The 13776-nt window shown below is 39.8% G+C and overlaps 1 protein-coding gene across 1 annotated transcript in view; it reads right to left on the reverse strand.

Annotated features, from left to right (window-relative positions):
- Window positions 1-13776, reverse strand: part of LOC143769950 (uncharacterized) — an 83404-nt gene that overhangs the window by 2065 nt on the left and 67563 nt on the right. Inside the window, exons 4-7 of the mRNA XM_077259034.1 lie at window positions 11761-11947; window positions 9851-10005; window positions 6202-6320; window positions 661-771 (exon numbers count right to left, since the gene is read on the reverse strand). Of these exons, the coding sequence (XP_077115149.1) occupies window positions 661-771; window positions 6202-6320; window positions 9851-10005; window positions 11761-11947 (572 nt within the window). The remainder of the gene's footprint in view (window positions 1-660; window positions 772-6201; window positions 6321-9850; window positions 10006-11760; window positions 11948-13776) is intronic.

A 13776-nucleotide genomic window follows, 5' to 3' on the forward strand; every position in this document is an offset into this window, starting at 1 on the left:
AGGGAATCTGTCACCCTCGAAATCGTATATGAGCTGCGGCCACCGGCATCAGGGGCTTATCTACAGCATTCTGTAATGCATTCTATAATGCTGTAGATAAGCCCCGATGTAGCCTGAAAGATGAGAAATAAAGGTTACTGTATACTCACCCAGGCGCGGTCCCGCTGCGGTCCGGGTCCGATGGGCGGCGCGGTCCGGTCCGGGGCCTCCTATCTTCATACGATGACGTCCTCTTCTTGCCGCGGCTCCTGCGCAGGCATACTTTGTCTGCCCTGTTGAGGGCAGGGCAAAGTACTGCAGTGCGCAGGCGCCGGGCCTCTCTGACCTACTCCCAAGTCCTGTTTTCGGGAGGTTCGGCCGCAAGCCCCGACGGGGTCATCAAACGAGTGTCTGAACGCAATGTGACAGCACCCCTACACATTGTATAAAAAAACCGGCAGGAGCGAGGGGAAGATGTGTGCTGCTCATATACTTAGCTCCCCGACGATTGTCAAGACTTGACACAATAGTGTTTACCGCTCAGCTGTTAAAAGCATTAGGTTTACAGGTGAACTAGAATGTTTCTAATTAATGAAAGGAAACATCTTGAAATAGATGAAGGCTTGAAATACACAGTATAATCTCACAATAAAATGGAAAACCTCTTAACATAGCATTTACCTGTTTAAGACATACAGACTGGACCAAGCGTTTTCTCTGCTTACATTCTGTCCAAACACAATCATGGAGTTTCTGTCTCCTCTCTTAATCTCACCATGTATGAGATCAGGCCTGGTAACAAAAAAGTGCATTATATGATACCGTACTCTATAAGCAGAAAACAACAAGATGAGCGCGCAATGTCATTACAGCGATGATTAGAAGTGATTGCACTTGTGTATCAGGATGTGTCAGTGCATCTGGAGGTGCTGGACACACAGCGGAAATATCTATCCACATTCATCATTTCTTGTGATTCACACACAACACATTCCAGTCTTAGCCGTGGTAAAACACATTCATGATCTCAATACACATTCAGAGCAAATTGGTTTTAGTTAGTAATAAACAGGAATTTAACAATCAAGACGATCACTCAGCGGTAAATATATAAATATATGTCTTTTTAAATTTTAAAAATTATGAAAATGGGCTGATGCAAAAGTTTGGGCACTCTGCATGGTTAGTGCCTAGTAGCACCCCCTTTTGAATGTTTCACAGCTTGTAAACACTTTGTGTAGCCAGCTGAGAGTCTTTTAATTCTTGTTTGAGGGATTTTCATCTATTCTTCCTGGGAAAATTCTTCACTTTCTGTGAGATTCCTGGGTCGTCTTGCATGCACTGCTATTTTGAGGTCTATCCACAGATTTTCAATTATCTTCAGATCAGGGGACTGTGAGGGCCATTGTCAAACCTTCGGCTTGCACCTTTTGAGGTAGTCTATTGTGGATTTTGATGTGCATTTAGATCATCCATTTGTAGAAGCCATCCTGTTTCAACTTCAGCTTTTTTACAGATGGTGTTCTGTTTGCCTCAAAAATTTGTTGACATTTCATTGAATCCATTCTTCCCTCTACCCATGTAATGTTCCCCATGCCAATGGCTGCAACACAACCCCAAAGCATGTTTCATTCACCCCCTTGCTTAATAGTTGGCGAGATGTTCACATATACCTTTTATCATTGTGGCCAAAGAGTTCTATTGTAACCTCATTGGTCCACAGGACTTGTCTCCAAAATGCATCAGGCTTGTTTAGATGTTATTTTGCATACTAGTGACTCTGAATTTTATGGTGAGGATGCAGGAGAGGTTTTCTTCTTATGACTCTTCCATAAAGGTTAGATTTGTGCATGTGTCTCTGAACTGTAGAACAATGTACCACAACTCCAGAGTCTGCTAAATCTTTAGGAAGTTATTTTGCAGTCATCGGGGGTTCTGATTTGCCTCTCTAGCACTACTATGAGCAGCTCTCACTGAAATTTAGTTTGGTCTTCCAGACCTTATCTTGACCTCCACTGTTCATATTAACTGCAATTTCTTGATTACATTTCAAACTGAGGGAAGGGAAACTTGAAAAGCTTTGCTATCTTCTTATATCCTTCTCCTGCTTTGTGGGCCTCCACGACTTTCATTTTCATAGCGCTAGGAAGCTGCTTAGAAGAACCCATGGCTGCATTTTTTTGGCACAAGGTTAGAGGATGCTGGTTTTTTATAAAGCTGGGAAATTTGCATCACCTGGCCTTTCCTAACAATGATAGTGAACAAGCCATAACGTTAACAGGCTAATTAAGGTCTGAAACCTTGGTCAAAGTTACCTGAGCACACAAATCTCCAAGTGTGCCCAAACTTTTGCATTTGCTCATTTTACTTTTTTATAATTATGAAAATGTAAAAAATGACTATATATATATATATATATATATATATATATATATATATATATATGTATGTATATACTGTATATATACACATATACATATATATATATATACAGGTCCTTCTCAAAAAATTAGCATATAGTGTTAAATTTCATTATTTACCATAATGTAATGATTACAATTAAACTTTCATATACTATAGATTCATTATCCACCAACTGAAATTTGTCAGGTCTTTTATTGTTTTAATACTGATGATTTTGGCATACAACTCCTGATAACCCAAAAAACCTGTCTCAATAAATTAGCATATTTCACCCGACCAATCAAATAAAAGTGTTTTTTAATACCAAACAAAAAAACCATCAAATAATAATGTTCAGTTATGCACTCAATACTTGGTCGGGAATCCTTTGGCAGAAATGACTGCTTCAATGCGGCGTGGCATGGAGGCAATCAGCCTGTGACACTGCTGAGATGTTATGGAGGCCCAGGATGCTTCAATAGCGGCCTTAAGCTCATCCAGAGTGTTGGGTCTTGCGTCTCTCAACTTTCTCTTCACAATATCCCACAGATTCTCTATGGGGTTCAGGTCAGGAGAGTTGGCAGGCCAATTGAGCACAGTAATACCACGGTCAGTAAACCATTTACCAGTGGTTTTGGCACTGTGAGCAGGTGCCAGGTCGTGCTGAAAAATGAAATCTTCATCTCCATAAAGCATTTCAGCCAATGGAAGCATGAAGTGCTCCAAAATCTCCTGATAGCTAGCTGCATTGACCCTGCCCTTGATGAAACACAGTGGACCAACACCAGCAGCTGACATGGCACCCCACACCATCACTGACTGTGGGTACTTGACACTGGACTTCAGGCATTTTGGCATTTCCTTCTCCCCAGTCTTCCTCCAGACTCTGGCACCTTGATTTCCGAATGACATGCAAAATTTGCTTTCATCAGAAAAAAGTACTTGGGACCACTTAGCAACAGTCCAGTGCTGCTTCTCTGTAGCCCAGGTCAGGCGCTTCTGCCGCTGTTTATGGTTCAAAAGTGGCTTTACCTGGGGAATGCGGCACCTGTAGCCCATTTCCTGCACACGCCTGTGCACGGTGGCTCTGGATGTTTCCACACCAGATTCAGTCCACTGCTTCCTCAGGTTCCGGTCACCTCTTCTCGTTGTACAGCGTTTTCTGCCACATTGTTTCCTTCCAACAGACTTACCATTGAGGTGCCTTGATACAGCACTCTGGGAACAGCCTATTTGTTGAGAAATTTCTTTCTGGGTCTTACCCTCTTGCTTGAGGGTGTCAATGATGGCCTTCTTGACATCTGTCAGGTCGCTAGTCTTACCCATGATGGGGGTTTTGAGTAATGAACCAGGCAGGGAGTTTTTAAAAGCCTCAGGTATCTTTTGCATGTGTTTAGAGTTAATTAGTTGATTCAGAAGATTAGGGTAATAGGTCATTTAGAGAACCTTTTCTTGATATGCTAATTTATTGAGACAGGTTTTTTGGGTTATCAGGAGTTGTATGCCAAAATCATCAGTATTAAAACAATAAAAGACCTGACAAATTTCAGTTGGTGGATAATGAATCTATAGTATATGAAAGTTTAATTGTAATCATTACATTATGGTAAATAATGAAATTTAACACTATATGCTAATTTTTTGAGAAGGACCTGTATATATATACACATATACAGTATATATATATATATATATATATATATATATATATATATATATATATATATATATATATATATATACACCTAAAATACAACGGAAATGTGTCATCTTTAACTTTAGACCTTTTAGAGATCATTTCATATTCAACTTGCTTAACTGTTCCCAATAACCGTAATTTTGACCAGGAGTGTCCAAATTTTTACATGCCACTCTATATATGTCTAGATACAACTATACACATATAGGCCATCAGTGGTCATAGTAATACAAATGAATTAACTTTTTAATTTATTTGTAGAAAAACATTCTTTGTTTACATGTCCCTGGTTGATCAGGACCATCACTCCCGCGACCCATTTATTACCTTTACCTCCTTTTTCCATGCATTGTCTTAAAAGCAGATATATATAGAAGCAATGACCTCTTGTCACAGTCACTAATTCAGAGCTTGTTTATTGGTTTGTTTACACAGGCTGATGGGAGCAGAACGATCGTTAATAAGATCTTTCTGTCTCCATAAATCATGTTATCAGCAGCACATCAGCCATTTTCACCAACGATATTCTGCCAATTATTTTTTTTTTTTTTCTCATTCGTTGGGTGATCATCGGCATGTTTACCTGGGCCAATATGTGGGGACAAGCATTTTTACAAATGCTGGTCCACTGATTCCTTACTCGTCTGAACACACCAGACAGTAAAATGTCTGGGAGATATTTTCTTTAGAAATTCAGCACTGGATCTATTGGCTAAACCTATTCTCTGTACACGAAAGAAGGAGAGGAAAGGAACACATGGCTGGGTCAAACCCCTTACGTGACATAGAGGGAAAGCAGTTTTTTAATACATATACCATAAATCAGAAAGGCGATTTATGTGCCTTTACATAGCGAATACCAAAAAGGTATATGAGGACAGACAACTCATTCTCAATCTGATAAATGTATGTCACGTTTCGTATCTCCCAAGTGGCTAGGTAAATTGAAGGAACAATAAAAAAATAACTAAATATATTATATACAATAAAATAATAATAGAACTGCACGTGGATCTTTCTTTGTTTTGTTCTTTGACAATGAGGTCAAAAAAGCAATTCAATTGTTAAGAAAGGAAGTGCAGAGAATATGCTGTGGTCTGGGTTTCTTTAGTTTTAAACAATAGAAGGAAATACTGAGGTTGACTACAGATATTAATGTCACTGTATGGACTTATTTGAAGAATATTTATATATATATATATAGGCTATTTCCTTTGAGCTTATGAACCAAAAAGTGACCTCTGCTTTTTCCACTATTTCTGTTGGATGAATTATGATCACGGGAGGATATCATAAACCCTGGAAACACTGAATTGCTAGGAATGTGAAGCTCCATTTTTAAGTCTATAACTAATTACAATGGTTAATGGTAACGAAAAATAACAACGTGGAGTTGGAAAAAAAACACAAGTGGGAAGAATCTATATCCTTGGTCTTAGGGGCTCAGATAGACATTTTTTTACAGGTTCTACCTGTCAGAAACTCACATCATTTATGATGAAAGTTGTCTAAAATTATGAGTGCAGCCAACTGGATATTTTATCAGGTCTTAGCATTTATAAGACCAGTAACAACCCAACTGATGGAATAGTACATGCTGCTGACGGTCGGTGTCATGAGATCGCTGGTGGACTCAGAGGAGGAGAACCGGTCTGGGTGGTAAGTATGCTGTTCTTATTTTATGTAGTACAATATTAGGTATTAAGCTGCCAATTCAATGATTACAGATGGATTAATAAAAAGAAAGAAGTAAAAAAAAATACCACTTGCTTTCCTGTACAAATTTAGGTACTGAACAGAGCTTTTTGCAAGTTCAAAAAAATCTGACTGTAAGGCCCGTTTTCACACGAATCGTTTTTTATTGTTGTTGGTAGCATTGTTCATTCATATTCTTATTTTTAAACTGTGTATAGCTGCAGATTTGTCCATCTTCAAGTAAAAAAATTTATTTGTTGTTGCCAAAAGTTAAAGTTTAAGCAGCAAAGTTCAGACTGGCAAAATGACAAGATTTCTCAAAGATTTTGAATGTGGCATAATAATAGTGTTTAAAAGGTATTGAAAGTTATCCCCTGTCCATAGGAATGAAATAGAAAGAGGAGTACAACATTGAGCCAGTTTACCTGTAGAGTTGGGGGCAGGATCTTTTTAGTGATGCTGAGGATAATCCAAGTTTATTCTGGTTCTTGTTTTTGGTCTTCTTGAGGAGATCTCTAACTCTTCCCCACGGGTGGAGATCAAGCTAAAAAACAAGAGCAGAGATATGACAGAACATACCCAAGACATATAGGACCCTGAAGATTCAATAGCCGTTACCCTGTGACCCTCTAAGACTAATACTATAATGGATGAGTCATGTTTATTCAGGATCTAATGACATGAGACCAGGCCTCACACTTACAATCAGAAACAGATTTTCAGATTCAGCTTTCGATTGGATGATCAGATGTTAACAAAACAGGCTTTGTTAGTTTGGCTTCACACCGTTCTGATAAAACTTATTTTACCCTGTGCGTAATAATATCTTTCCCACTCTGGAATAATGTCATTTTGCTGGAAGCTATTTTCTTTTGCTATATTGGAGTTCTCCAGTGCTATCAAGCCAATCCTGCCAGAGAACTCACGCAGTGTAGAAAAGCAAATAATGAAGTGCAAGTTTCGGCTTGTTGAGGAATACTGGAGGAATGTCTGAGCCTCCATTAGGGACACAGACACCTTATAGTCTGAAAAGCATGGCTGCTGATTACGGTCTCTATGATCATCCTTTTAGGAGCCAGACTCACACCTGGTATTTTCAGCTGAAAATCTTTCTTACCCTTACATTAATTAGTCTGGCCTCAGACTGCCGTAAAAGGTGTCTGGCAATGGAGCAGATGACCTGAGAATAGCACTCAATGGCCGCTGCAAGAAAGATCACCCCACTATGTAAAGTAAATGGATGTGTCCCTGCATAGGTTCCCTGATTTGAAGTTGACATGTCATCTTTTAGATGTTTTTGTCAAAGGGTTCTGTCCTGGGCCATTTTACTTGTAAAACCCATGTCAGTGAAAAAAGGGCAAGATTGAGATTGTGAGTTAAAGAAGCATGGCGGGCAGTGAGACATTTAATTGAGAAAGGTCAAACTAAAGGGAACTAAACACCCTGCATAACAAACCCTTTATTACATTTGACACATTAACAAATCTTTAGAAAAAGTCAATTTTTATTGTGCAAATTAACCTTTTGACTAGTGATGAGTGAATATACTCGTTACTCGAGATTTCTCGAGCATGCTTGGGTGACCTCCGAGTATTTTTTAGTGCTCGGAGATTGCTTTTATTGCAGCAGCTGAATGATTTACATCTCTTAGTCAGCATAAGTACATGTGGGGGTTGCCTGGTTGCTAGGGAATCCCCACATGTACTTATGCTGGCTAACAGATGTAAATCATTCAGCTGCGGCAATAAAAACTAAATCTCCGAGCACTAAAAAATACTCGGAGGACCCCCGAGCATGCTCGAGAAATCTCAAGTAACGAGTATATTCGCTCATCACTACTTTTGACTAGTTTATGGGGCATTTGTTTGCCCAGACTAGCCGTCCCACTTAGTATGTTATCCCACCCCTGTGGGTGTGATTACATTATTTACCAGCGTGTGACTTCCTTTCATACAAATCATAGCGCCTCTGAAGCTAGGAAGTGTACACCCGACTTCAGAGGCAGTCTGCGCATGTGTGGAAGCAGAGGAGAAGCTTGATCTTCTTCTCTCCCGTTGCTGTCGGCTTCTTCTCTGCTCCCGGAGATGCACAGTGCACATCTGACGCCAGGTGTACACTTCCTGGCTTCAGAGGCGCAATGACGTGTATGAAAGGAAATCAAAAATTATAAGTTAAACCGCACCTCATGTAGTCAGAGTCCTACAGGACATTATTTAGGACGCACGTCACAACCAGGGAGTTCGTCCCGGAAAAAAGGTTGAGAAAGATCTTTTGGATCTTGCCACAGGAAGGCAGAATAAAATGTGATTTTTTTTCACCAAAATTTGAGGCGCTGTCCTTTTTACTACTGTGTATGAAAGGAAGTCACACACAGGAAGCTGGCGATGAAGTCGGCTCTTGGAAATCATGTTATCACACTTGCAGGGATTATTATGACAACAGGCTGAGGGGGACAACTGTTCTTGGGAGACAAATGCCCGATAGACTAGTCAAAAGGTAATTTGCATATGAAAAATGAACTTTAGAAATATTTTTTTCTAAAAATCTATTAATGTCTCAAACATAATAAAGGGCTTGTTAGACAGGTTGCTTATATAGGAAGATCTAAATTCTGGTGATTTGGGTGACCTGTCAGGTTCCCTTTAAAGGAAATGTATAACCTACATTTTTTTTTAAATTTAAGCTGAATATTGAAAAAAATATTCATTTTATTTTTAATCGGCAATTTCTAATTTCTAATCGGCAATTGTTACCATCCACCTCTCATGTCTCCCCTTTTCCGCATAGTTTGTAAGCTTGTGAGCAGGGCCCTCATTCCTACTGGTATCTGTTTTGAACTGTGATTTCTGTTATGCTGTAATGTCTATTGTCTGTACAAGTCCCCTCTATAATTTGTAAAGCGCTGCGGAATATGTTGGCACTATATAAATAAAAATTATTATTATCGGATCTTATTTTCACAAATTTGTCTTATTCTTTTTCCTGCAGCCTTGATTGAGCTTCTAGTATCAGCATGTAGAGAAATGTTTTACAGCAGATCTGATGACCATAGGAAACAATAATCTGAATGTTCATTGACTCCCATGTTAAGAGTTTTCTAGACCAGCATTGTGATCTGTGCAGAAGTCACTCTGCAGGGAGGGAGAGGAGGTGAGCTGTGACTATCACTTACTGTTGCCTTTCCTTACTTTTTCTGTAGGATTTGCTATATGCTGTGAGGCCTTAGAAACATTGTGAGATACCTACACACAGTCAGGAGTCTGTACGGCAGTGAGCAGTAGCCATAAAGGTTCAGTACCAGGGAGCACGTGCCCTAAGTTATCCAATATTACTGAATACACAGATGTTCTGAAAACCTTCCAGGGATTCAGAAGACTTTGTATGGATTATATTATAATGTAATATCCTTAGAACAGACAACATAATATAAACATCTTGGTTCAAGAAACATATTAAAACCATTCGTGAAAGTCACTTCAAAGTCTATTTGTTCAGCTGCATGTTTTATGTAGACGTAGTCGAGCACCACATGATACTTTATGTATGTACTGTTACCTAATATAGTCTTCCTTATTATCATCCGCCAAGTAATGTCAAGGTATTTCAAAATCCAAAATACTGGTTTTATTAGTGAGTGGTAGGAAGTTATACTATAAAAAGAAAATCTACAGTATCGTACCTCATCTAATTATAAACTTATGGTTGGAAGGGGCTGGGTGCGGAACCCGATGCATTAGGTATTTATGTAATGCTACAATAATAAAGCTGTCATGATTATTATAGTGGTGCTTACAACTCGTACATTTATGGCACATTCTCAGGCACACGCAGCTCTCACCATTTTATTTGTATGGGACTTCCAATCACTTGCCCACTGACTGCTGCGCATGATGGAGCCCCGTTCTCAAAAGTTATGCAGATCCCATTTGTAGTACTATCTGCTATACATGTTTGGCGTATATTGAGGATATGGTTATAAATGTACGAGATATATAAATATCCCTTTAAAGCTACATAGTACAGCCCTGACAGAAGTCAACATGTATAAGCATATGAAGAAAAGAAACAGCAAACCTTTTTTATATCTTGTTCTGATTGTGTATAGGCGTCACCGTAGTTCCTGTCCCACATTTGCTTACTTTCTTTGTCATCACATTTCAGTTTAGTAAAGGGTTTCCTTACTCCCAATATAGAAGGACTCCTCCAGCCATCTGTCTGGGCAAGATTTCCTAAAACAAGTAATAATGGTGATATGGAAAAATTACAACACAAAGAAACAAAGTTTCATCCAATCAATGACTGCAGTCATGTTTTCATTAAAGAGTTGGTCCGGTCACCTAAAATGTATTTTCTAAATATCTATCTTTACATCCTAACCACTTTTGTAGAATATAAGTTATCAAGGACAGGGTCCTCTCCCCTCTGTACCAGTCTGTCATCGTAAATTTGTTTACTGTAAACGATATCTATAACGCTGTACGGAACCCCTTTCATGTACAGCACCATGGAATTAATGGTTCGATAAAAATAAATAATAATTTTGTAATCATCTTTATTACACAATACCCTACACTTTTCACCTTCTAGCTAATCCCTATGTTTTTTTCACTTCACTTCATGTGATGTTTCGTTAGACTGAAGTCTCAAACAGGACATCACAGGAGACTGGTACTGCACTTCTGTCTAGCATTTATCTTCCCTACTGGTACTGTACGTCATCGGAGGCAGAGATGCAGTTCCCTACTACAGTTTTTTGCATCACCACTCTCTGAATATGTCCTGGATACATGGTGATAAGATGCTATGGGAGAGGTGAGTGCAGCACCGGCATTCTGCTTCTATCTCTTCTTCATCTTCTAATTGTGAAATAACATGTCGGGGCAGTTATAGAAGGTGTGAGTGACAACAGCGCCACCCCAAAGCTTCGGCTATTTCCCTCAAATGAATCGTCATCAGGAGGTGGCGCTGGTATGACTCACTGCTTGTATCATCGGAGGAGATAGAAGCAGAGTATGGGCACTGCACTCACCGGTCGAGCAGAGACTACCACTGTGGATTCAGGACATCTTTAAAGGCTGGTGATGTAAGAAACTGTAATGAGTAATTATAGCACTGCTCTTTGATGATGTCCTGTTCCAGGATGGGTGATAAACGCTGCAGGAAAGTGAGTGTAGCCCAGACTCATGTGACATCCCGTTTGAGACTCCTCTCACAAAATGTCACAGGAATTGCAGTAAAAACAATACATCTAGGGATTAGCTAGATACAGAGAAGTGTAAGACATTTTATTATAAAGCTAATTACAAAAGTGGTTAGGGTGTAAATTTAGGTATTTATAAAGAACATTTTAGGTGCTGGACCAACCCTTTAAAGGTTAGTAAGCTTTGAAATATTTTCTATTTTCCCATATAATAATATTAATTATGCTTGGTCCCAAGTAACATACTAATCGTTCATATTAAGGTCTCAGTTCATGCTTGGCCATGACAAGCAGCTTATACATAGTTATGCGTGCGCTCCAAAAAAAGTTGAGCGATTCTGTCCCTTGGTTTGAGCAAACGGGTGTTCTTGGATCACAGGTAATACAACATACCAAAAAAGATTTGGAAGCTTATTTCCCTTTATAAAATCAATTTAAGTTTTATCAATTTATTTTTCAATTAATATACCCCACTGGCAGTCAAGACGCAATTCTGATCCACACATATTGACCCAATAGTGTCATCTCTGCTTCGTTTCAGTAATATGTTAGTCATTGATGTCCACTGAAGACAATATCTTAGCACTTATAAGTCTAAAAGGGATGTGATTTCACCGTGCGCTGACATGGTAGCGCTGACATGGTAGCGTACCTCTCAGGTGCCAATGTAAAAAAGTAACAGGATGGCGTTTTTCAGACACTATAAATCTTATACTCCACACTATTGTTCTCTGGAGTTTTATCAGGGTGTGTTAAAACAGACACATTGAGATAAGAAACCAACCTTTGTAGCCAAACTTTTCAGAGTTAATACCAATTTCTGGGATCATGAAGAGGTCAGATTGGTTTCCACTTTGTACAAACATACTATGCGGCCGGTTCCTCCTTACAGGAAAGTGCTTCTTAGACTCCTGGTACGGAGTGAGGAAAATATTCGCTGCACCACAGGAGCAATGCTGTCCAGCGTACTCCTACACCAACAGGAGAAAGGAGTCATGCAATGTTACATCTCAAGCCTTCCAGTAAGTGCGGTGATATCATATGCCCACATTGCTAGCATTCCAAAACTAAGCCCCTTCTAATGGAATTCCTGGATCCCTGACTTACCATTTTTTATATGGTCTCTGGGTAAACAGAGGCTGTGATTGGATATTTGATAAATTGATTACTTAGACATATATTTATTAGCATCACTTCAGGTATGTTTGTATATTTGGTTTTATCAGTTCTGTACTTATTGTTACCTGCTCTTAACTTCTAGTATTTGGCATAATGAGAATATTTCATATACAGCTCTGGCAAAAATCAATAGACCACTGCACAGTTTTATAAAAATCTCTACATGTCTGACAGCCATTCCATCCCAGTGTCAGTTGAATTCCAACCAGAGTACACCTCATTCTACTTAAGATGCTTCTGATTAGGTGATCACCTGAACCAAATCTTATATAGCGAAGGAAAATATAAAAAACACTGCTGTGGTGTTCACAATCCTCTTGCAATAGGACAAGCTGGATGGCAAAACAAGGGCGAAAACTACTCTCCACTGACCGGGATGACAGTCCTCTTATTGGAATGTCAATCAGCAACCACAGGATGACATCAAGTTACCTACAAAAGGAATGGCAAATGGCAGCTGGGGTGAAGTGCACGGCATGAACAGTTCGTAACAGGCTCCTAGAGGCAGGAATCAAGTTATGTAAAGGTAGAAAAAAATATTGCATCAATGAGAAGCAAAAGAGAGCCAGGCTGAAGTTTGCCAAAGACCATAAGGATTAGACCATAGAGGACTGGAGTAAGGTAATCTTCTAATTTTCAGCTTTGCCCAACACCTGGTCGTCTAATGTTTAGATGGAGACCTGGAGATGCGTACAAGCCACAGTGTCTTGCACCCACTGTGAAATTTGGTGGAGGATCGGTGATGATCTGGGGATGCTAGAGCAAGGCTGGAATTGGGCAGGTTAATCTTTGCGAAGGATTTATGAATCAAGCCGCATACAAGGTTATCCTGGAAAAACAGTTGATTCCTTCAGCTCATGCAATATTCCCCAACTCTGAGGACTGGTTTTTCCAACAGGACAATGCGCCATGCCACACAGCTAGGTCAATCAATGTGTGGATGAAGGACCACCACATCAAATCCCTGTCATGGGCAGCCCAATGTCCAGACCTGAACATTATTGAAAACCTCTGGAATGTAATCAAGAGGATGATGGATAGTCACAAGTACGGTTGAGCGACCTTTAGTTTTTTAGGGTCGAGTCGGGTTTTGTGAAACCCGACTGTCTTAAAAGTCGAGTCGAGTGAAATCGGCCGACCACCGTGAAAAGTCGGGTTTCGGCCGAAACACGAAACCCAATGAAGAATTATTTTTTTTCTCCCTCTCCCTCTCCCTCTCTCTCTCCCTCTCTCTCTCTCTCCCCTCCGTCCCAGCACAGAAAATTTCGTATTGCACATTCCAAATCCCTACTGCGCACAAGCAATAACATGACGATAGGCGTTCACTCCCCTAAGACCTATGTCATCACTCTGCCCACGCTCATTCATTGGCTGAAAAAATGGCGCTAAACGCATCATACGAAACGCGACTTTAGCGCCAAGATCGCGTACCGCATGGCCGACCCCGCACAGGGATCGGGTCGGGTTTCATGAGACGCCGACTTTGCCAAAAGTCGGCGACTTATGAAAATGAACGACCCGTTTCGCTCAACCATAGTCACAAGCGATCAAATCAAAGAAGAACTGTTCCTGAGTTAAAACATTAGTATTGTTGTTTCTAAATGATTATGAATTTGTTTTT

The sequence above is a fragment of the Ranitomeya variabilis genome, chromosome 4 (genome assembly GCF_051348905.1).
Source record: "Ranitomeya variabilis isolate aRanVar5 chromosome 4, aRanVar5.hap1, whole genome shotgun sequence".
Classification (NCBI taxonomy): domain Eukaryota; kingdom Metazoa; phylum Chordata; class Amphibia; order Anura; family Dendrobatidae; genus Ranitomeya; species Ranitomeya variabilis.